This window comes from Trichosurus vulpecula, chromosome 1 (genome assembly GCF_011100635.1).
Source record: "Trichosurus vulpecula isolate mTriVul1 chromosome 1, mTriVul1.pri, whole genome shotgun sequence".
NCBI classification, from domain to species: domain Eukaryota; kingdom Metazoa; phylum Chordata; class Mammalia; order Diprotodontia; family Phalangeridae; genus Trichosurus; species Trichosurus vulpecula.
In genome coordinates, this window is record NC_050573.1 from 396,553,864 (window position 1) to 396,578,690 (window position 24,827).

General features: G+C 40.2%; 1 protein-coding gene across 1 annotated transcript in view; it reads right to left on the reverse strand.

Moving 5' to 3' along the window:
* The window catches only part of MTMR12 (myotubularin related protein 12), an 89,718-nt gene extending 69,954 nt beyond the window's left edge, over positions 1–19,764 (reverse strand). The window contains exon 1 of the mRNA XM_036767645.1: positions 19,554–19,764. Within this exon, the coding sequence (XP_036623540.1) occupies positions 19,554–19,631 (78 nt within the window). The 5' untranslated portion in view covers positions 19,632–19,764. The remainder of the gene's footprint in view (positions 1–19,553) is intronic.
* Between the last annotated feature and the right edge of the window lie 5,063 nt (positions 19,765–24,827).

A 24,827-nucleotide genomic window follows, 5' to 3' on the forward strand; every position in this document is an offset into this window, starting at 1 on the left:
ATATAACACTGCCCCCTCTTATTTCCCCCCTCCTCCTCACTGGAAAAGAAAAAGAAAAAAACTCTTACAACAAATATTAATAGTCAAACAAAATAAATTCCTGCATTGGCCATGTCAAAAACGTATGTCTCATTCTGCATCTTTATTTCGTAACTCTCTATCAAGGTGTGGATGGCATAGTACATCAGTCATTTGGAATCATGGCTGACTGACATTGACCAAAATTCTTAAGTCTTTCAAAGTTAGCTTTCCTTATAGTGTTGGTGGCCTTCTGTAAATAGTTATTTTGGTTCTGCTCACTTCACTATTATGTATCACCTCATACAAGTTTTATCGAGTTTCTCTGAAACCGCCACTTTTATCATTTCTTACAGCACAACAGAATTCCATTACAGTCATATACAATGATTTGTTCAGTCATTCCTTTGATAGATACTCCTTAATAAATGGTTTTGTATTTACGGGCTCTATTCCTCTTTAACTTCTTTGGGACATAGGCCTTCATTCCTCTCCTTTGCTCCAGCACTGGAGGACAACGTAGGGCTTGTCAACTTGAACCTCAATTCCATCTCATCCAGGCACCTGTCCCTTTATTCACCAACTTTCTCTTCCTAATTTTCAACCTTTCTTTGTCTGTTAGCCCCTGACATATTACCTTAAAACACACAGAGCTTCCCTATCCTTAAAAAGTCTTTACTTTATCCTATCATCCCTTCATGTAATTGGTATTATTACCAATAACTGGTACTATTCTATACCAATCTCCTCCCTTTTCACAGCCAAACTGCTAGAAAGAGTCATTTACACTGGTTGTCTCCACCTTCTCACCTCTAACTAACTCACTTCTCAAACCATTACAATCTGGCTCCAATTCCCACCACTCAATTGGAAACACTCACTCCAAAGTCACAAGTCCAATGTCACTCCTTATTGCTAAATCCAAAGGCTTTTGTCCAAGTCCTCATCCTTCTGGAACTCTTGTTGCTTTGTGACATTCCTAACCGCACCCTCCTTCTGGAGACTCTCTCCTCCTTGGGCTTTTAACACAAAGCTTAGTCATGGTTCCTTTCCGACCCGCCTAACCAATCCTTTTCAGTTTTCTCTGCAGGTTCATCATCCACATCCCACTTCTTACAGCTTCTCCCTCTCCTCTCCACTCTCTTGGAGATAAAATCAACTATCATTGCTATGCAGATGACTTCCAAATACAGCTCTCATCTCTCTAGAGAGCTCCAAATGTCTACTGGATATCTTTACTTTGTTGTCCCACAGGTATCTCAAAACCAACATGGTGCCATGTCTAGTCACTCCATTTCCTAAACATCTCTCAAATCCATTACCTCTCTACTCACACCACAATCCCCCAACCATGCCTTCATCACTTCTCATTTGGACTCATTCATGAACTCCCCTCTCTAATCTATTCTCAACACAGCTGCCAAACTGATTTTTCTAAGGCATAGTTCTGACCATGGCACTCTTTTGAGTAAAAAGTTGCAATGCTTCCCTATTGCCTTTATAATAAAATGCAAATTCCTATGTTTGTCACTGGAAGCCCTTCACAATCTGGCTCCAGATAGATTTCACATTACTGTCTTTTACACACTTCATGGTTCAGCCAAGCTGGACTATTTGCTGTCACTGGACACAACATATCCCATTCCCTGCCTTCAAACCTTGGCACAGATGGTCCCCTACTTGTAAAATGCCCTCCCTTTTCATCTCTGCCTCTCAGAACTAACTCTTAGACCCCTTCAAATCTCAGATCAAGTGCCAGGTCCTCCAAGAGGCCCTTTCTGCTTCCCCCAGTTGTTAGTGGCCCCGATTACTCCTCAGCAACAAGCACCGTGACTTAGATAAAGAGGGTGTTGAGAAATGCTACCTTGCTAAATGAGAAACAGAGTCAGAATAAGCATTATGGAATCTCCTACCAAGAGAAAAGTTTTGAAGAAATATGACATCCTATGAAAGGTTGCCCCTTATTTGGTATTAACCCAGCAAGCTGGAAATCACGATGGCTGTTGAGCAAGCCTTCCAGGAAGTTCAGGAATGGAACAGCTGTTAACTCAACTGGAATATTACCAAGTTTTCTCAACCCATTCAACATGTTCAATGAAGCAGCAGCTGCCACACCACTGCCTAGAAATCAATGGCTTTGCAAACATCTCCTGTGTTCCAGCTCTAAGGAGAAAAGCTCAGGGTCTCCCATTAAACCACAGCTTGATTCTTCAACACTGCTGGTTCAGTGTCCTCACCAGAAAATGGTGGAAATCCTACTGCCACAGCTGAGAAAGCAAGTTAAAGCCCTTCCAATTAACTGTCATGTTCTATACGTAGACAAGGCTAAAAAGACTACCGCAGTCCTTTAATATTGAGCCTAACAAGATTTGACTGATTACAAAACATCTAATCCAGTGTTCCATTATTATTCCCCAAATCTTAAAAGTAAAAGCACCGAAAAGCAATCCATTTACCAATTAGACATTTTCACCAAATATATCAGTTATATAGTTGTCCTATATATGATATATATATGATATATATATCAATCATATATATATATATATATATATATATCTCCATTTATGGCTATACTTGGATACAGTCACAAGTTTGCTGTTTTAGCTGAAGACAATAGTAAATACTGCTCTGAGGCCAAAGGATGTCCTGGTTTTTCACGCCAGGAAACTGTTATCAAACTTCCCCAATCCAAGCGGCTCAGATTCACTTAGGATAGGAGCATGAATACCGAGTCTTCTAATTTTCCCAAGCTTATACTTTATAGATAAAAAATGGAACTTGGGCAGTTTACCACTGTGTTAAATTTGAATTATGTGGAAAAAGAAATCCCAAGCCTTACTTGGTGGGGAAAAAAAAGTTTTTGTAATAGAAGTTTAGTATTTCATGGAGAGTGTTTCACACAATACACAGTGTTTCATACAATCTCCTTTTTCATTTTTTTCCACTGAAATACTCATAGTTATTTATTAAGTTCAAAATAAAAAAAAATTTAAAATAAAAAACAAGGCTTCATTACCTCTGCTTAGGCTCCAACCAAAAGCAGAAATCTTAGGGATTTTCGGCTATTACTACTTCTATGAACAGCAGTCTATTTATGCCAAATGAGAACCAATCCTCAAACTGGTTAGCAGCTATGCTAAACTATATATGAAAACAAACTAGGCCTTGAGCAAGCTTATGACTCCAAGACAACTGGGACCTGTAGAATAAGCCTGTTAAACAATGCAAAGGTTACAAGCAATGTGGTGACAGAAGAAGTGTTGAGGTTAGAGTCAGAGGACTTGAATCTGAATCCCAGCTATCTCACACATTACTGTTCATGTGACCTTGGGAAAATCACTTAATCTTTCTGGGCCTCAGTTTCTTCACCTGTAAATGGGAGTGAACTTAGGTGACCTCTGATGTTCCTTCTAGCTCTATAATCCTAAAATTCTAGGTCATCTGTGCAAACAATGACCCAAATCTTATCAAAACTACTTTTCAGAAAATATATAGATAAGATCAGAGGGCTATAATAAACCTAAGATGTGAAACTAGTGGACCCCTCTCAAACTGAATGCTTGCCTCTTAATAACAGACTTCCTTTCAGGCCTCCTTGTAGCATTAAGGTAAGCCGGAAGGACACAAGTGCTGACACATTCCATCCAGCTGAGACAGGCAGGGCCTGCTGCTCAAGACTCAGTGTAAGTACAAAGAGGTCTACCACCCTGTGGTTGGTGATAACAATTTATGAAACAAAGAAAAATCTTCCAGCAAAAATATGCCAAATGTAACAGAAAGACATTGAGGGCACTGACCTACTTCTCTACTATCACCTCCATGTCATTTTCCAGTTATTTCCAAAATGTGGCAGTTGTATTCCAGCCATCTTCCTATAAATACTCTCCTCCTAGAACCTGGACTCTGCCTCTGGGACCCAGGCTCTAGGCAAGGGCTGTCTTGCTTGCTTTTGTCTCCCCACTCCTTAGCACAGTGTCTGGCACATAGAAAGTACTTAACGAATGTGTTTTCATTCGTTCCTGAACAAGTGACATCTTTACATGACTATTTGATTATGAAATAGTAACTCTACAAGGTTTCAATGGAATGCAGGTTCATAAGCACCACAAACTTAATTATCTACAGGTAAATTGTTTACTTTCTTTAATAACACTTCTTCCAGCCAAATTGCCCTGACTTTCTCATTACAGTTCAAAGCTCTTAGTGGTATCAGGATTACTAGGCTTATTTCCACATACTTATGATCTTTTTGTAACATTACTAGAAGAATCTGAGACTCAAGACTATGCTGATCTGCATCTAATTATCTGGCAAGTGTTTGCTGAACTGTCTGTATTCCTTTTGTTCAGGCCACCTTTCAACAAATGAATTCAGAGAATTCAACATCAGGTAAGACAACCCTTGTTCTCAACGATCTTACAATCAATTGAGTATGGGGGTAGAGTGGGAGAGATAAGAAAATATAAAAACAACACTAAAACAAGTTATACTGTTAAGTAAATAGAAGAGGTCCAGAGTGGCATGAGATTCAATATGAGAAAGATGGTTACGGAAGGGAAAATGAGGCAAGTGTTTGAGGAAGTGGAATCTGATTCTCAAAGGAAGACAAAGATTTTCATAAGCAGAGAAGTCTTTTCTTCAAAAGGGGGAAAAAACTAAATTTAGAACCAGAAGGGCCCCTATAAGAGGTCATTTAATCCAATCCTGTCATTTCATAGATGAGGAACTAAGATCCATGTTAGCTAAACAGTTTTCCCCAGAACACACAAGTTAAAATAAAGTGGCAGAATGAGGATCCTCTTTCCAGCGTATACAGCTTCCCGGCATAAAGCCAGAAAAGGGAAGGATGATACTGGAAAACCCCAAGTAATTCTGTTTGACTGGATCAGACTGCATAAAGGAAGTCAAAATGCATTCAGACCTAGAAGGGTAGCTTTGGAGTTGGATTGTTGACTGCTCTTGTGTAAGTGGGCTAATTCTGTGTCAGTAAGGAATGGAGAACCACTGAAGGGCTTTGAGTAGAGAAGTGTCAATGTCAGACTTATAGCAGAAAGCAGAAACATGGAGGAAGAACTGGAAGGAGAGAAAGTGAAGGGGCAGACATGCTCGTTATTAACAGCAATCTAAAGCAAGAGGCAATGAAAGCTATAAATATAACGGAATATTACTGATAAAAATGACAAATGGACAATTTTAGAGGAAACTGGAGGGACCTTTGTGAACTGACGCTGAGCAAAGTGAGTAGCACTACAAGAACAACTTACACAATGATAACATTATAGTGAAAAACAGCTTTGAAAAACTTTAGAACTCTGACCAACATAATAGTAAACCATGAGTCCAATGAAGTGGAGAGTAGGAGGAGGAACAGATTAATTTTAAGAATGCTTATTAATTAAAAAGTAAAAATAATACTTTTTTAAAAATTAGGTAATAAAGACTTGAACTGGGTCAGTGAGTACAAAAGAGGTGGTCTGAGGGATATTTCAGAGGCAGAAGACAGCAACCTAATACATGGCAGAGGAGCGGCAATGAGGGGGAAGAATTTAAAATGACAAACTTTAAGCTTGAATAACTCGACTAGTAGAACCAACAGAAATAGAGAAGTTGGGAGGTCCAAGGTTTGGAGTTTTTTTTGGGGGGGTGAGGGTAGAGGAGGAGGGAGGAGAAAGTCAAAGAGATGATTGGTTGAGTTTGAGGCTATGGCAAGTCATTTAGGTGGAGAGCTACAAGAGGCAACTGGAGATGTAATACTGAAAATCATATATGCATCTAGGAATCATCTGCACAAGTGATACTGAAGCCAGTGGAGAAAACAAGGCCAACAAAGGAGGGAGTGTAGAGAAGTTAAAGAAAAGGACTAAGTTATTCACATGTCATCTCCTCCACTAGACTATAACAGAGAGCCTGGGGAGGATGTCCTGAGTAAGTGTTGTAGTCACATGACAAATGACTAGGAGAGGGGAGAAGAAAGCAGAGAACTTTGATAAAAGAACATTCAGGAGTTTTAAAGACTGAAATGCTCTCCTAAAAGTAGTCCCTGAAATTTAAATATGATCCTATGGTACAAAATCAGTATTAGGCATCAGTATACTAAAAATTTTACATACTTCCTAAAGCAGCCCTTTTGTAAAGAATAAATGATACAGTATTATTATACAGTATGATACAGTATTATTATAATAAATGATACAGTACTATTTGTATTAAAATGGTTTGCTGGGGTTTTTTTATAGCCAAATTTTGAATCTTCTAAGTCTTATCAATGAAACAGAAAAGACTTAGGGTTGCATAGAAGTCCTCCACTAATTCTAATTTCTAGGTGACTAGAATTGGATAACAGGAGGGAAGAAACTACCTTCCAGGAGGCAATCAATTCTCTAACTCCTTTTGGGAACAAACAATCAGATGCATTTCCCAAGTGTCTAGACTCTGAGATCATGACCAATTGTCTATGAAACCTGACCACATCTCTCCTCTACATACTGTCTTGGCAATACAAAGGAAAGATTACCCTTATGACCAATTAAGAGAACAGTACCAGACACCTGGGAAGCAGACACACAGAACTGAGATAACCAATAATCAGATGTTTGGTCAAAAGACACGTTCCAGTTTCCTGAAGGTAAGCAAATCCCACAAGCCACAGTCCCAGTTCCTAATCTTTAAATCTCTCTTGATTTCTCTACTCTCTCATTACATAAAATTAGTACTCTTTTCCAGTCATTTTCTCAGACTTGTAAGCATTGCCAGGCCTAAGACTAGTAACCAGTTAGATTGATCCTTACCACTTTTTCTGTCAAAATCACTACTAACAATTAAACAGCCATCATATTGCCTACACCATCATTTCTAAAAACTCCTTACTTACACTAATGCACAATCTAAATTTCATGTGAAACAATTTTGAACTCTTCTGCTGACCTAAGGCTGGGGTGGGGGAGCCCAGGGGAACAGCCACTCAACAAAAGCTATACCAAAAATTCCTATGCCTTAGATAGTTCATCTTTTATACAACTGCAATTAAATCCTCATTTATGCTCATATTAGCAAGGAAGGAACACAAATTCAAATTTGAATATGTTGCATTTGAGGTGATAGTCATACAAGGCATAACACCTTACCCCTCTGCTTTGGTCTAAACCTTTGCCAGTGGAGGAGGGACAAAAAAGAGGTGGTCTACATATCTAATGGAGACACCTTCAGATAAGTAGAAACACAGTGTTGGGTCCCATTCAGAGTTTAGTAGGTTAATTCACTCTGGTAAAAACTGACCAGAAAATTCACAAATGCTCTTCAGGAAATTATATGTCAGGATAGTCTAAGGCGGATGATTCTACTTCTTATACATTCTATCCCCCTTAGTACTTAGCCTTTATGTAAATAATGCCACATAATTGTAATTGACTATGTTTATATGTTTGTCACTTGGGTATATTAGTAACCAAAGCCCAAACGTATTCTTAAGTACTACATTTCTCATCTCCCTTCACATAGCAAGGATTCAAATGTTAACTAGCAATGAAGGGCTGGATGAGCCAAAGGAAAAAGAAAGTTTCCCCAAAGACAAGGGTAATGTTAAGAGAAAGTCAATGAGGAGGATATAATTCAAGCGCAGGCAAGAAAAAAACTGGGGGTGGGTACAGGAGAGCAAAGAGATCCTATTTTTGGAACACAGAACTGCCAAACAATGTTGTCTCAACCCAGGAGCCTCTGTTCGATAAAGGCATAAGTGCTTCCTGTTGCCAAGTGACTGATCAACAGTTAACTGGGCCCTAGACTTTTTTCTTTAAGTACTGACGTCCATAACACTGTGTACTGGTCCAAAGGGAAAAGTGGTTTTCATACCAGTTTGGAACATACAGGAAGGACATATCAGTAAGAAAGATTAAAGGGGAGGAGGGAAGATGGTGTGCCAGGAGAGATAGAGAGGTAAATTATTTCTCACTAGTCCAGCAACAATTCACAAATTTCACTTTAAGAGGTTAAATGAGAGAGACAATTCCTCTATTTGAAGATAAGATTAAGTACACATATGTTCTTCACCTTGTAAGAAACTAAGACACATCGAGACCTAAAACTGGTTGCCTTTGGGGTAAGCAAAGGGATTTTTAGGTTTGTAAAAGAAAAATCTTTAGAAATCCTAAAAGTATGAATTAGAAAAAGGGTTGGCAAACAATCTCATTTTTGCCAGGGTTGGCTCTTTAGATGAGTGGGTGTTGTGACAGGGTTGACCTTAATTAAAACAGAAATTGACAAGACCTGCTGCCTTCTTTCTATATCCAGGGCCTCCTTTTTCCACTATGAGAAGAATAAATGAATATTTGGCATGTTGCCTCTGAAATGTTACAGACCCTTCTTCTGTAAGATGAAAGTCACATTTAATTGAAGCAATATAAACAAATTTTCAGGATAAGCACTGTTAAAGAAATCAAGAGGGAAGACTCCTACAACTAAAATTATATGAAATAAACTTTCTCTAAGAATTTATTTTAAAAAAACTTTCCTCAAATCTCAATGAATCACTAAACTGATGTATTCAGGATGTAAAAGTTGTTCTAGATAAAAAAGATCATTTAGAAAGGGGTGCGGTGAAGAGGAAAAAATAAGCCCACAGAATGAAATGTTACCAAAATGCCAGAGGTCAGCCATTAATTTTTTTTTTAAATTTGATCATTAGTTTGGAATTCTAAATTCTAAATATGATCAACATATTTCCATGTGTAGGAGAGAATAGAGAGAAGAGGAAAAGGAAATGAAAGTAATAAAAAAATGCCATCCCCATTTTATTTATAACTCACCTGGGAAAAGTCTCAATATGCTAAGATTATATAATTAAAAATCAAATAACTATGATCAAGTTGAAGATATATGAATAACTCCCTAGATTCTGAAGGTTTGCTTCAAACTTCCCACAGTTGTTCCTCTTAAAGAAGAGCTTGAAGTGATAAATGTCTGCTGAACTGAACAGTTTTGCCTGCTTTCATTGTTTCCAACTTCTATACAGGATACAAAGGTCTCCTAATATTCCTCTTGGCTCCTTCCATCCAAATGGTCACATGACTGGGGATTGACTGTGAGAATCATTGCAATTTCCTCCCTTCTAGATACTTTTCCAGCACCTCCAAGATCTCTTTCAAAGGCAATCCTGTTCCCTGTTCCCCTTACCCCCTCCACCACAAATGCTATTTCACAGAGTACGTATACCCTCCTCAACAGTTACAGATTGTGGTTCAATTTGGGTTTTTTTTGTAATGTTTGTTTGAATCTGTAAAAAACAAATATACCTTTTGTGCATCCTGTTAAATTTTTTCTTGGTTCTCTCATTGTTCATAGACAGCTAGCTCAGAAGCTTGGAGCTAATGAGGCCAAGGTTTCAGGTTCATTCTCTGTACCAGTTGGTTACCTTCACTCTAGTCACAGGCTACAACCCTAACAACTAGTTAATCACAAAAATGCACTTCAACGGTTATGAGCAGAATGGATGAGAATCTGGCAATAATTTGGGGGCAAATTCATCCTCTGGATTTGAAAAAATAACTTCCAGATTATGCTCCACTCATCAGGCTGATAAGGGTTATCTCTCAGCAGCAGTCTGTGACATTTGGAAACATTTTGTAGGATGTAAGGTGGAGAGGGCAACATTTATTAAGTATCTATTACAAGGGACTAAGTCTTAAGATAAGGAAAGTATAAAGATGAAATAAAATAATGCCTGCCCTCAAAGAGCTTACAAGACTTATAAAAAGGAATTCACAAGGAATCCTAAAGCAGAAAGGTACCTTGGTCCTCCAGTACCACTCATGCACTTGGGTTCCACTTTTTATCAAAGGTATTGGTATACATACTGTACCCCTTACTAGACAATAAGCTCTATGAGGGTTAGGACTGTCTCATTCACTCCTCTAACTGGAGGAACTTTTGCAGAGGGTTGTTGAGTTATATTCATAAAAAGGGAGGACACCAACAGTGTAGCGTGAACTCAATTTTCAAGTTTCATCAAGGACAAGTTAGGCCAAACTAGTCTAATTTCTTTTCCTGACAGAATTACTACATTAGTTGTTATTACATGAGCTTGTTCATACAGAAAGTGGATCAGGATAAACTCTCCTCCAAATGCTAAAAGCTGTCGATCAGCATTCAATATTAAAGAACAGTACCCTATATAAATCCCCTCATCTCCAAAATGTCTTCTGAGTTTAGGTTTCTTAGCATTTCAATCTTCCAAAAGCATTATTCATTTTTGCATGCAAAAGAAAGTGTAGAATTGCAAGATAAATCTCAGATCCATCATTACCAATAATACTGATACTGGCTGTGGTTTCACCAGAGGGAATGCACAAGAACTAAATAAGGAGAAAGAGGACAGAAGAAAAGCTTTGGATTCACAACGCTTTTGCAACAGCTATTATATCAGGCTTTAGGAAGTATTTACAAGGGCTATTTGGCCTCATGACATCTTCCACTGCTGTCTACACAGGAAAAACTTATGTAGTACTATACTTAACCCTGGGAGATGCCCCAGGAACCACATGCAGAAAGACTGCAAGAAAAAGCAGAAGCTCTAGGGAGATCATCGAGCAAAAGCCACAAATAAGAAAGTGATCCTTTGGAGAGACTTTCTTCTCTGACTTAAATTGCAATCCTTACTGACAACTACTGATACTCTTAAAGTATTAAAAAAAAAGGGTATGTTAGATCAGTACCAAAAGCAAGGCTAGAACTGAGAGAGAAATGAAGATGACTACTGTGGGAATATATTGCTTTTACTTTTTAAATGTACATATAATATTCAAAACACTGTTTGTTTTTTGGACAAAGTGCTCTCCCCCACCCCCATCCAGGTCAAGGGTTTGTTTTTTTTTTTTTCAAATTTTATGTTTAAAGTGGTTCATTCCCAGAAGAGAAGGGAATGCTCTTTAGAATAACAAAGTTTCTAAGAACTCAAAGTCCAAATGGTTGCCGTAGAATCTGTCAGTCTTTCATTCATTCACTAATACCCACAAGCTGCCTAGCCATAGAATAAACTAGGAACTTGTTATTAAAGAAAGTAACATTTTTTTCCTTCTCAAATAATAAACAAAAACACTAGTGCAGTGGTTCCCAATCTCTGAGTATAAGAACCCCTTTTTTAATGTCAAAACATTTCATAGACTCCTATGTTATGGTAGCTTTTCTGTGATGCATATTGTGTGCTGATAAAATCCATGAGGACCATCTGAACTGAATAATACTTTTACATGAATTTTTATCTTAGATGGTTCTCATCTTAGGTGATGATTGATATTACAAAGCACCAGGAAACAAAGGGGGAGATGCAGGGGTTTATCCTTTTTCTCTCAGGACAGCATTTATTTACATTGAAAAGAGTAACTTCTACCTCTCAGACTGCTTCTTCTGAGTGGCCTTGGATGGACTGTCACCCAAGATACTATCACTGACTCTGGGTGTGCCACAGTCTGTCCTGGGACCTCTCTTGTTGTCCACTATACTCTATTGCTTGGTGATCTCATCAGTCATGATTCACAGATCTATGTATTCAGTACTAGAATTTGTTCTCCTAGGTACCTCAAACTCAACATGTTTAAAACATAACTCATTATCTTTTTCACAAAACTCTCATCTTTTCCCAACTTTCCTATCATCTTCCCAGTCACCAGGGCTCATACCCTCAGTGTCATCCTCAACTCCTCATTCCCATTCACCCCCTAGATCCTATCTGTTGCAAAATCTTGTTTCTACCTTAACAACATTTCTTGTATAGGTCACCTTCTCTCCACTCCACAGCTATTATTCTAGTATAGGTGATCATTACCTCTTGCCTGGACTACTATAATAGCCTTGTGACTGGTCTCCCTACCTCAAAATTTTCCTGCTTCAATCCATCCTCCACTTAGCTGCCAAGATGATTTTTCCTAAAATGATGGTCTGACCACAATAAACAGTTACCTCCAGAATCCAGAATAAAGTCCCCTACTTGGTATTTAAAGCCCCTCACAATCTGGCTCTTTCTTACCATTCCAGCCTCCATACACTTCACTCCCCTCCACACACTCAAAAATACGACTTCATTGGCCAACTCATTGTTCCCCTCCCGGACCCTCTACCACCTGCCTTCATGCCTCTGCACTGGCTGGCCCCAATGCCTGGAATATTCAGCCCCCTTACTTTGGCCTTTTTATTTTAGCTTCTCTGGCTTTCAAGATGAGGCCAAATCCCACCATCTCTAAGAGGCTCCTCCTCTCCTAATGCCTTCCCCCGAGATTAATTTCTATTTACTCTTTCCATAGCATGTATATACACAGGTATTTGCATGTTGTCTCCTCCCCTAGACTGTGAAGGATTAACTCTGTTCATATAGATCTAGAGATAGAAGGGACCTCACAAAGGCCATCTAGTCCAACTCTTTTGATCTGAACCCAGGTACTCTGACTTCAGATCCAGGGCTCTTTCCATTGCACTAAATTGCCTTCAACTCTCTGGGAAAAGGACAGTATGAAAAAAGTCTATTTACCATTACTATGTGACAAAATACCCACAATGGCCTAAGATAGGAATAGATGCCCAGTGGCAATACTGCCCAAGGCAAGTAGAATATGCCCCAGGAAGCATATAGGAGGCAGAGTCTTGATTCAGTTCAGTCCATTTGGGGGTAAGCTCTATTTGTTAGGAAGTTTTTCCTGACATTGAGCATAAATTTCTCTCTTTACAACTTCTACCCACTGCTCCTAGTTCTGTTCTTTGGGACTAAACTTAATAAGTAAAATATATCCTCTACATGATAGCAAATACTCCAAGACAGCTATCCCATCCCTTCCTTACTCTCCCCCTCTTCCAGTCTTCAATGTTACAGACTAAAAACATGCCTAATTCCTTCAATCAATCCTCATATGATGTGTATTCAAAGGCTTAAACTATCCTGGTTGCCCTAGTTCATAACTTTCAAATAACTGGCAAATGTACTCTGGAGAATCTGAATTTCTACAGTGGGAAAGTCACCATGAATTGAAATGTAAAAAAAAAAGGCATTAAATTCTATATATCCTGTGGCCAATGATACCACTACTTCATGGAGGACAAAGACAGAAATAAAGGTCTTACACACAGAAAAACAGTGGCAGTAGATAATTGGAAGGAAAGATAATTAATTGAATAAAGAGCTGGGGAAAAAGTGGGCCACTGATTGGTGGCATGGCTGACCAAATGGCATATGAATGTGACAAAATATTATTGTGCTTGAAGAAGTGACAAATAGGAGGAATTCAGCAACTCAGGATGACTTGTATGAATTTAATGCAGAATGAAAGCAAGAAAACAACAAGTGACTACAAAAATGCAAAGAAAAATTAACATGTAAAGGCTTCAAAGCTGCAATCAATAGAGATACCAGTTGCCACTACAGAAAACTGATGGTGAAGCATACCACTCAGGGATGTGGTAGACAACATGTGTGGAAGGGGATATACCATATCCAGCATGGCCCATTTATTTTGGTAAACCATGTTTTTTTTTTAAACCTCTTGCAACCTGGTTTCTATTCCTACCATTTGACTGAAACTAGTGTCTAAGGACACCAAAGATTTTTTTTTAATGCTTTATTCAGTGACCTTTTCTCAGTACTCACCTTTCATGAACTCTGTCACATCCGACAATGCTGTCCATTCACTCCTTCTGTACACTCTCCTATATCTTGGTTTGTATGACACTGCTATGCCATGGTTCTTTTCACACTTGTTGGGTCAATACTCAGATTTCTTTGCATCTTCCATGTTTCACTTCCTATGCATGAATGTACCCCATGTCTCTGTCCTGGGCCCTCTCCTCTTTCTCTCTTGGTGATCCTGTCAGTTCCTATGAATTTAACAGTCTACATCTCTCCAAAATACACATCTAGTCCTCATCTCTCCCACAAGTTCCTGTCCAGCATTTCCAAATTCTGCTGTATATCTCCAGCAGATGTCCCATATGCATCTCCAACATAACATGTCCAAAACAGATCTCATTATCGGACTCTAAATCCACCCTTCCTCTTCCTCTTCTAACTTCCTTATTTTTGTGGAGAGCATCAACATTCCCCAGTCACTCTGGTTTGCAAACTTGGAGTCATTCTTTACTTTTTCACTACCTCCCAATAACCTATCAGTTGTGAACTGTTGTCAAGTTCACCTTATCAGAATCTCTTGAAATTACTCACTTCTCTCTATTCAAATCACATCCAGGTTCTCACTATATTTCACCTGCACTACCACAAAAGCCTCCCAAATGGTCTCTCTTTGCCTCTAGCCTGTAAACCACTCTCCACACAGCTGCCAAACTGATATTACTAAAGCACAAATGAACATGCTTTTCCGGTTCAAAAAGCTTCAAGAGCTCCCTACCTCCCTCTGCAAAAATATTCAACTTTCTCTAGCCCTTAAAATGCCATCCTAATTTGGCTACATTTTATCTTCCCATGCTGTTTACACATTATTCTTTCTCATACACTCTATGCTCCAAACCGGCCAACCCAGCAACAAGGCAGCCTAAAGGAGAGATGGAAGACAGCATGTGCTAGACAACTTAAACCACTAATACCATCAACCACCACCTCACTTCAGACTCTGATTTCAATATCCAAGAATCCTGGAACCCAAGAGCCCTGGGGTTAGCAATGTCTCTCAGATTACTGAACCTGCTTCCGGCCTAGAGTCTCCAGCCACCATGGAGGGAAGCAATCACTTGGAGAAGTCACATTCATAACCACCTCCCCCACCCACTGCTGACAAATTGTGAAAACCCCCCAGCCCAACCACCAGTCTTGCTTCCAGCTTGCCCCCCTCAGCCACCATCCTAGGAAGCAGCCTTTGTGGAGATAAGACATGGCAAATCCTCCAGTGGGTACTATCACTCCACCTCCTCAGCAGCCACAGCTATTGAAGATGGGGAAAAGAAAGTTCTTACCACCAAAGTCTCTGGCATGGTCAAATGGCTCAACCTCAGTAATATGTATAATTTGATCAATAGATATCTATTAGTAGACATATCATATACATGATGTTTTATATTTAGTGTGTATACACACATATGTATGTGTGTACATACATATATACACATAAAAATTTTATTAGTCAAGATGACACTAAAGAAGACACATTACTATCTGCTTTCTCACTTGCCCCTAAGGACAATGGGACCTTTCCCTCTGACTTGCAGCTGGCTGTCCTCTCTTACATGTGAACTATTTCACATTAGAATGTGAGCTCCTTGATTGGTAAATTCACAATACCGAATAAAGTAAGAGCTGAAAGAGAAAACTTTTAGTCAGATAAAGTAATTTTTAAAGCCAGTTCACACAACCAGTACCTGGCAGAGAACGACCTTCTGATTATGAATCAGGAAATCACTGGGTAGTGACAATGATGTTTTAAAAAGACGAACAATAAAGCATTTTTAAAAAATCATCACAGAATGGGTCATTTTAATATTGTTCTACTCTACTAGCCTTTTTTCTGCCCCATGACTTAACCATCATGGACATCTATATGCTCTTGTTAAGAACCATTGTAAACTCCTCAGAGCCAGGACTCCGTCCTATTTAAACCCTAGGAACCTAGCACATGATCTTGAACAAGGTGTGTGCATTTCCACCTATCTCTGTGTCTGCGTCTCTGTCTGTCTCTCTGTCTCCCTCCTCCACCCCTCTCTATTTATTTAATTCAATTGAAGCCTGGATCTGTTACCTTCACCCCTTTAGCTATACACTTACCCAAATGCCTTAGCATTCAATTGAGATAAACACTAACTTCCTAGCTCCCAAATACTCCCATCAATGTTCCTTTCCCCAGTAATGATGTTCTGTGCTATCTATGGTACATAAAAATGCCTAAAGAAGGGAATATAAAGCCCACTCTCACAACTCATGTTCTAAGCTCTTGGGCTGTTTTCAGGCGGCCACCCAGGCACCAATTCTTCCAACACATAAACCATCTGTTTCCCACTTTTCTACACAACCGATTTTACAGTGAGGAGGAATTTGTTACTAAAAATGACTGAAGGCTCTAAATCACAGTTCAGGATTTTAAACCTTTTATATCCATTGATCTGGGATAATAAGACCTCTTGGGCTACTGACTCTAAGCCTTTTAAACAGCTGATCATTCAAGTACAGCCACATTATGTTAAAAGGACAGAATCAAATTCTATCCCACCTGACTAGGTCCAATGTCAATAGTGTCAGGGCAAAAGAAAACCAAACTCAATATGAAAAACATCTTCAAGCATTTTGGTCAGTTCAGTGCTTCTGCTTTTATGAACATAAGGTTATCAAAAACCGAATATACAACTTCAGAAACAGTGTGGTGGTAGTGAGAAAAGTATCAGACATGGAAAAAGGAGAAAACTGGATTTGAATTCAATTTCAACACTTACTAGTTGTATGACTTTGGTCAAATCACTTAGTCTGTCTTAAGCCACTAATTTTCCTCATCTGAAAAGTGGGGGCAACACCTGCAGCATCTACCTCATTTTGTTGTTGCAAGACTCAAAAAAGAATTCTGTAAAATATTTTGTAAACCTTAAATTTAAACATATGGTATGATAGCAGTAGTTCTACCACCACTTACCAGCTGTGTGATCTTTTTAGGCAGTCACAACTTTTGTGGACCTTAGTTTCTTTATCTGTAAAATCAGGGTATATTGGACTATTTCCAAGATCCCTTTCTGTATGATAGTCTGTGAAAAGGACAAGTCCAGTTACTGAAAAGCATCTCTGAACCTTCTGAGGTCTCAAACAATTTCCCCATTAACAGCAGGTATCACTAAATCTAAAGATGCCAAAACTGTTTTAGCACCTCTGATCTGCATAAGAAACCACCTCTACAGTTTGCCAACTGATAAAAAGTACACATATTTGAAGGTATAATAAAGCAAAAAGCACTAGGTCACTAGTATAAGAGCTTTCAGCAAAATATTTTGAAGCAGTTCTTGTATAACTAAGCAATTTAAGGTACTTGGCAGACAGACTAGCGCCATCCTCAGAACCACACAAGCTTTATCTAAATACTCTCATGTGAATTTCGGACAGTATGACCAATAAAAAGGCCTTAGTACTAATTTTAGCAATACCTTTTGATTGAGTTCTCATAATATATTTCCCTAGTTTAGAAGGTACTGGGGGTGGGGGTGGGGATTGATAGGTGCTTTGCCACTATAATCTAAATTATTTTGGTCCAGGAAAAACAAATAAGTCAACTGAAACACATTAGGGGGGGAAAGTTATTAGCTCTGGTGTATTCTTGTGCTTAACTACTCCCCTTTCCTAAACTCCTCCAAAGGAAAAAACAAAATTAGCTTGTGGGCAGAGTTAATAAAAACCTAATTAATGAAAAGCAGTGTACTTGTACATGGAAGGTTCAGGGATTCCTGGTCTCTGCTACATTTCTCAGTGGGCTTTACAATTAAAATTTTGATTCTCCTTAAGGAGCAAATTAAAAGCCCAATAACTGTCCTTTGAAGAGCATCTGAGCAAAAATAGAAGCAGAGATAAACCACAACTATTTTACTTATACATCAGAGTGCCTTTGTTCAAAATTTAAGAGGATGCTGACCCATTCTAAGTGTTTACTGAGGAAGTGGTTATTTATTTTAAAAAATAAGATCTAAAAATAAGACCACTTTTAGCTATTCTACACTCCACCTACCACCACAAAATATTCAAAGTACCTTAAGAAAACTATATATGTGTGTGTATATATATATATATATATATATAACTCCTGGTCTTGCTTGGAGCCAGAAGTGAGGCACCTGGCAAGACCTTACCTATCTAATCATACAGTGCCACTGTAACATTCAAGCTGGTTTCACATGACTCCAAATCACTCAAGCAGAATTAATGCATAGTGCTACTTCAACTATATAGAAAGAGCAACAGAATGTGTCCTGAGTGACAAAGAGAGACATGAGGATAGGAAACTTTACCGAGCTAGAGCAAGACTAAAACTACTTAAATTTGTCTTTGAGGTTCAGTATATCAAGTATCCAAGGTTACAATGGCAAAAGTAGTACCCATTCCCAGACAAATACAGACTCCAAACCATCCACATCCTGGATTGCATACAAAAGGTGCAGTGGTGAAAAATGTATCATCTTGCAGGAAACCCGGTGAGAAGCTTAGCTAGAGGCTGGTCCTTAAACAACAGACCATTGAACCAAAAGGTGGAACACGTATTAAGTGCCTGAAATGTACAAGGTACTTTTTTCCAAGCTGTGGGGATAGGAAGATGCTCTCTAAGAGCCAGCTGTTCACTTAAGGTCGAGGCAGGTGGGAGGCTGGCATAATAATTTCAAGCATTTATATAGCACTCTTAAGATCTGCAAGGTGCTCTGTATCTCCTGCGATCCTCTCCACAACCTGATGAGGAAAGCACTATTACTATCCCTATTTCAAAGACAAGGAGGCTGAGACCCACTGACTCGCCAGAGGTCATAGAGCTGGGAACTGTCTGAGGCAGGATGTGAAGTAGGATCTTTCTTACTCCCAAATGAGAACAGGTAGTCTGATAGTCCATGAGCTGGGCAGTGCCAGGTTCAAAGTCTTTTCAGCTTGGCAATACCTACCAGAGCCTGAGCTCCATTGTATTGGCCTTCAGGAACATAGGGTCATTTCTAAAGTCTCTCTGGTTGAGTTCATGTATAAGAAACCCTAAAGTATGTCTACACTCTCTAGAAATGAGACTTTGTATAAAATTTATGCTTTCACAGAAGGATAAACCAGGAAAGAAATGAATGGAGGTTTTAGGAGGCAAATGACTGGGGGAAGAGGGGGGACTGTCAGTCAACAAGCAATTATTAAGTCCTTACGAGGTACCAGTCAACAAGCCCTTACTCGGTAAGTTATCAGGTAACTTTGCTAAGCACTGGGATACAAAGAAGGCAAAAATAATATACAGAGAGGCGCAGGGCAAGGGATGGAGCAGGCGAAGCTAGGCCATAGCAGGAGGCTGGTCCTACAGACAGGACAGGAGGCAAAGGACTCAGTCCTGCACAACACACTTGGAAGTGAAAACACCGGAGCTTGAAGTGAAGTGTGCAAGGTCTTAGAAACTCCGGAGGTACTGCAGAGCCGCCCCAAACCGCGGCCAGTCTCCATGCCCTAATCGGGGGAGAAAGCCAGGACCACCGAGGTCTTCCTCCCCCGGAGCCCGACGCTCGGAGAGGACAGGAAGGTCCTAGGCCACAGTCACTTCTCCCGACCCGCAGCGCCGCCCTCTCCCGCCAGCCGCCCGGGGAGAGCCCGAGCGCCTGCAGCCTGACACCTGCGGCCCCGCACCGACGCCCCCTCCTCGGCCCCAGAGCCCGCCCTCATTCCAGCTCCGGAGCACCGCGCCCCGGGACGCCCAGGCTGGGAGGGGGCGTCCCCGTGCTCTCGCACCCCCGCCCTTCTCAGGCGCGAGCCGAGGGAGGAAGGTGACGGAGGGTCGGACCTCTGGGCTCCCGGCGCCCCCCGCCCCACCCCGCGCCCGGGCGCCCTCTGCCCGGGCCGGGCCGCTCACCTCGGGGCGCACGTAGGATACGAAGGAGGGCTTGGGCGCCTTGGAGCCGCCGCCGCCGCCCACCCCTTTCCCCAGCATCTCACGACCCTCGGGAGCTGGGCCCCGCGAGGGGAGCAGCAGCAACAGCAGGGGCGGCTCGTCCGCGGAGCTCCGGCTCCTCCGGCAGCCACAGCCACCAGCACCAAGCGGCGGCGCTGGCGGCGGCTCCGCCCATCCCCAGGGCCCCGGCGCCCGTATCCGGCTCCCGCTGCTGACTCCGTAAACCCCGCCCATGGGCCTGTGGGCGCGCCCACCGCCCGACCACGCCCACTCCATCCCCCCCCCTTCTGGAACCTGCCCCAAGTACAGAGACCACGCCCCATCCGTGAGGGCCCCGCCTCTTTGGGGGAGATCATGCTTCCATCATAGGGTCCGTGGTACCGCCTTCTGCGAGTCCCTCCCTCAGACCTTTCCCTGGTTGGTTAGAAACCTCTTCTTTCTTCGAACGCCTAGGCCCCTTCTTAAGTGAGCTTGAAGAGATGTCTCCACGGACCAATAAGCGAACTATACTCTTTGAGGCCTCCCCTGATTGGCCAGCTTTCGGTCTCCAAGCGGGCGTTCGCTAAGTTGTAGCTAACTTCTTTGCTGCTAAATTCCGACTCCACTTTCCTGCTTCAGTTACCGTTGCTGTTGCTGTTCAGTGTTTGTTTGCTGCTGCTGCAGCTGCTGCTGTCTGGCGCTTCTACTGCTTGGTGCTGCTGCTGCTTGTCATTTTTGTCAAGTAGGGTGTCAAGTAAGTTTCGCAATGAATGCCAAAGATAGGGGGTGCTGCCAGGTGTGCATGTGTGTATTGCTCTGTATTGGTTATACTTAATTTTTGTGCTGCAAATAGCCCATACCATAGTAGTATTTTACTACTAAAATTACGACTTTTCTATTAAAGTCTTTTACTTTATTTTTCTATTAATAAGTCCCCCTCCTACTTTGCCCCATTTAAAAGAAAAGGAATAATGTAATAAATTGTAATAAATATGCGTAGTCAAGAAAACAAATTCCCATATTGCCCATGTCTAAAAATGCATGTCTAATTCTGTATCTTGAATCCATGACTCTGTCAGGGGGTAGGTCGCATGTATCATCATCTGTCCTTTAAAAATCGTGGTTTAACATTGCATTCAGTGTTCTTTCTGTGTAATTTGTTCTCCTGGCTCTTCTCACGCTATTCTCATGTAAGTTTTTCCAGGTTTCTCTGAAGCGGTTCTACTCTTGGTCATTTCTTATGGCACAATAATATTTCATTATGTCCAATATTCCATTATAATTCAAATCCTTCCTTACACATTTAATAGCTGCTAGACTGTGATTAAAATGGAGGTTGGTGTAAAGACCAAATGAGATAACAGGTAAAATGTTTGCAAACTTTAAAACACTATAATAAATTTGAACTACTTGAATTACATTGATGGGCAACCCCCTAGTTTCCCCTTCTTTGTTACTAAATTGGTAGTTAATTTGGACAAAACAACTGTAAAGCAGAGGTGGTTGCAAATCACTTAAAAGTCCAAGTCAAGTGCTACCTTCTTCTTGAAGCCTTCTTTGATTGAGTCAGCAAAAGCCCTGCTCCCCCTTATTTCACATAGCTCTTAGTTTTGTGCCTCTGTTGCATGTATCATGTAATATTGCTTATTATGGTTATTAGCATTTCTATGCATCCTCCTCTCTATTATAAATTCCACTAGATATGACCATATTTTATGGAATTTTTTTTTATTTCCACCAACACTTAGCACAATGCCATTCATACTGCAGGTGATTTTTAAAAGTTTGTGGAATGAATAAATGAATGAAGGATCAGTATTAAGTTGTTTTATTAACAACAATTGGCATCTATTAAATACCATCAGAGATGCTAGTCACTAAACTATGGGAATAAAAAGAAAAGTAAAAATGGTACCTGCCCTCAAAGAGCTCACGATCTATACTGATCATGGTTGACGTCTCTCTCTCTCTTTTTAAAAATTCAGTTTTTAATGTTTTCTGTTTATAAAGAATATGACATGTCCCCAGGATCCCTTCCCTCTCCTACCAAAGACAAAAAAGAAAAAAGCCACCATTTTCAGTCAGTAGTGTTTATGTCTGCCTCTCTCTTTTTCCTACCAGAAAAATTGTTTGTGTATGTGGGGGAGGGAATAAAATCTCCCTCCACTACAGTTGTCCTGGTTTGGAAGTGACCTTGGCTTGTCAAAAATCCTGCAGAGCAGCAGCTCTGAGAGTTCCTGCCAAACAGAAACAACTTCAGTACATCTTAACAACAGACTGTGACTAGCCTACCACGTTTGGAGAGGCTTGTCACTAAACTGGCAGGATGAGTTTTACAGTCACAAAGAGGAACATTTGATGGCCTCTTAGAAGGGTAGCATTTAGTGATGAAATCATACATAGGGGTTTTTGAAGAATTCAAATAAGTAACAACATATTGTAATATACTTTATACCTTTCAAAGTATAATCATGATTGTTTTTTTATTTATATTTATAGAATAACCCCATGATATAAATAAGGCAGGTATTTTACCCATTTTACGAATGAAAAAACTAAAATAGAGAGAAGTTACAGGTGAAAATGATTCAGTGAATCTGAGGAGGAGTCTAGGGTTAAAACATTTTCACGTTACAGTTCTGTTACAGGATGGCCATCTCATTTAAGCCTTTATGAAGGTCAGTCCTTTATACTGGTAATCAAGACAAGCTCATTAATTAAGAGAAAAAAAAGACAGGCTCATTAGTTTTATTTATTTCTCCAAGTAAATTAGCTCTGTGTTCCAGGCTATAATATATGTTGAACTGGTAATATATATGTCAAGCTGCCTCAGCATCTGGCCATGGAACTCCAAGCACATCAACCACAGCCAAAATAACAAAACTATAGTCCATTGTATAGAGTGCTGAACCTGGAGTCGGGAAGACTCATCTTTTTGAGTTCAAATCCAGCCTCAGGCACTTAATAGCTGTGTGACCCTGGGTAAGTCACTTAACCCTGTTTGCCTCAGTTTACTCAGCTGTAGTATGAACCGGAGAAGTAAATGGCAAGCCACTCCAGTATCTTTGCCAAGAAAACCCCAAATGGAATCATGAAGAGCCGGCAAATGACTGAAAACTGAACAACAGCAACACAAGCTATAGAGAAAATCTTGAAGAACACACCGATACAACTAGAAAGTTAACAAATCCGGCCCTTTCATGTAGGTGGAAACTGAGGAAATTAATTTGAGAAGCAGTGTGCAATACTGGACAGAAATTCTTCCAGCCTCAGGAAGACTCTAGGCAACTTGGTATAGTGGAAAGAATGTTGAATTTGGAGTTAGTTCAAATCCCAGCTCGGCTCCTTGTGACCCTGGACAAGTCATCTGACCTCTCTGGGCCTCAGTTTTATCATCTTTAAAGTGAAGAGGTATTAGATGTATTAGATGACAATAATAATAGCTAATATTTATATAGCACCCACTGTGTCCCAGGCACTGGGCTTTACAATTATTATCTTGTTTGATCCTCACAATAACCCTTTGAAGTAGCTGCTATTATTATCCCCATTTTACAGATGAAGAAACTGAGGCAAAATGAGGTGGTGATTTGTCCAGGGTCGTACAACTCATGTGGGTTTGATTCCCATCTCTTGAAATCCCTTCTTTTTGACTCCAGGCTCAGCGCTCTGTGTACCGTGGCGCCACCTTGCCGCTCAGGTGTGCCTTGAATAACCTGTATGTAACATCCATTCCAGCTCCAAATGTATGATTGGGTTCTATCTAGGCCTGGGTTCAAGTACTGCCTCTGACACATGCTAGCTTTGGACCATGGAAATCACTTAATCTATCAGTATACTAGGCAACTCTTTAAGACTGAGTTAAAGACAAATTGCCAGTTTGTATCAGTAGAGGGAGTTTCTACACTGGAGTTCCCCTTGTTCAGTCGTTCAGTCATGACCCCACGGATCATAGCACACCAGGCCCTTCCATCCTCTGCTATCTCCTAAAGTCTGTCCAAGCTTATGTTTGTAGCTTCCATGACACTATCTATCCATCTCAACCTTTGCTGTCCCCTTTTCTTTTTGCCTTCAATCTTTGCCAAAATCATTTTCTAATGAGTCCTGTCTTCTCATTATGTTGCCAAAATATTGAAGCTTCAGTAATTGACCTTCCAGGGAATAGTCTGAGTCAGCTTCTTTAAGTATTGACTGATTTGATCTCCTTGCTTTCCAAGGAGCTCTCAAAAGCCTTCTTTAGCGCCACAGTTCTAAAGTGTCAATTCTGAGGCGCTCAGCTTTGCTTATAGTCCAGTTCTCCCAGCCATAAATTGCTACTGGAGAAACTGCAGCTTTGACTATATGGATCTTTGTGAGCAAGGCGATGTCTCTGCTGTTTAGTCTGCTGTCCAGGTTTGCCATTGTCTCCCTTCCGTGTTTCTTGTTGAGTTTTTTTCACTTGTGTCCAACTCTGTGTGACCTCATTTGAGATTTTCTTTTCAAAGATACTGGACTGATTTGCCATTTCCTTCTCCCGTGGATCGTCTTTTTTCAGAACTCTCCACTATCACCTGTCCATCTTGGATAACCCCGCATGACGTAGCTCATAGGTTCATTGAGCTACACAATCTCCTCCCCCATGACAAGGCAGTGATGTAGAGAAGAAAGATGTTCCTTATACCATGAAATCATAGAATAGGTGATATATGTGCATGTATATATTTCATATATATATATATATAAATTTAAATTAATATATCTATATGTACATATATACACACATATAACTTTAGAGACAGTCAGTCAACAAGTATTTATTTTTTTAAGTAGTATTTTATTTTTTCCCCAATTACATGTAAAGACAATTTTTAACATTCATTTTAAAAAAAAAAATTGGAGTTCCATATTTTCTCCCTCCCTTGGTCACCTCTCCCTTCTCTAAGATAGTAAGCAATTTGATATAGGTTATACATGTCCAATCATGTAAAGCATATTATCATATTAGTCATTTATTAAGTATTTATTAAGGGCTCACTGTGTGCCAGACACTGTGGCAAATGCTAGGGATACAAAGAAAAGCAGAAATGCTCTCCTTGACCTCAAGGAGCTCACAGTTTATTGGGGCAGACAACATGCAAATAATTAGCCAATTTTGGAGAGGCTTCTACATGCAATATATCTCTATCTCTGTATGTATATGTAGATATCTATATTTATCTGTACATGTAGAGATACAGATAGAGATATCTTACATGTAATAGAAGCCTCTCCTATTTA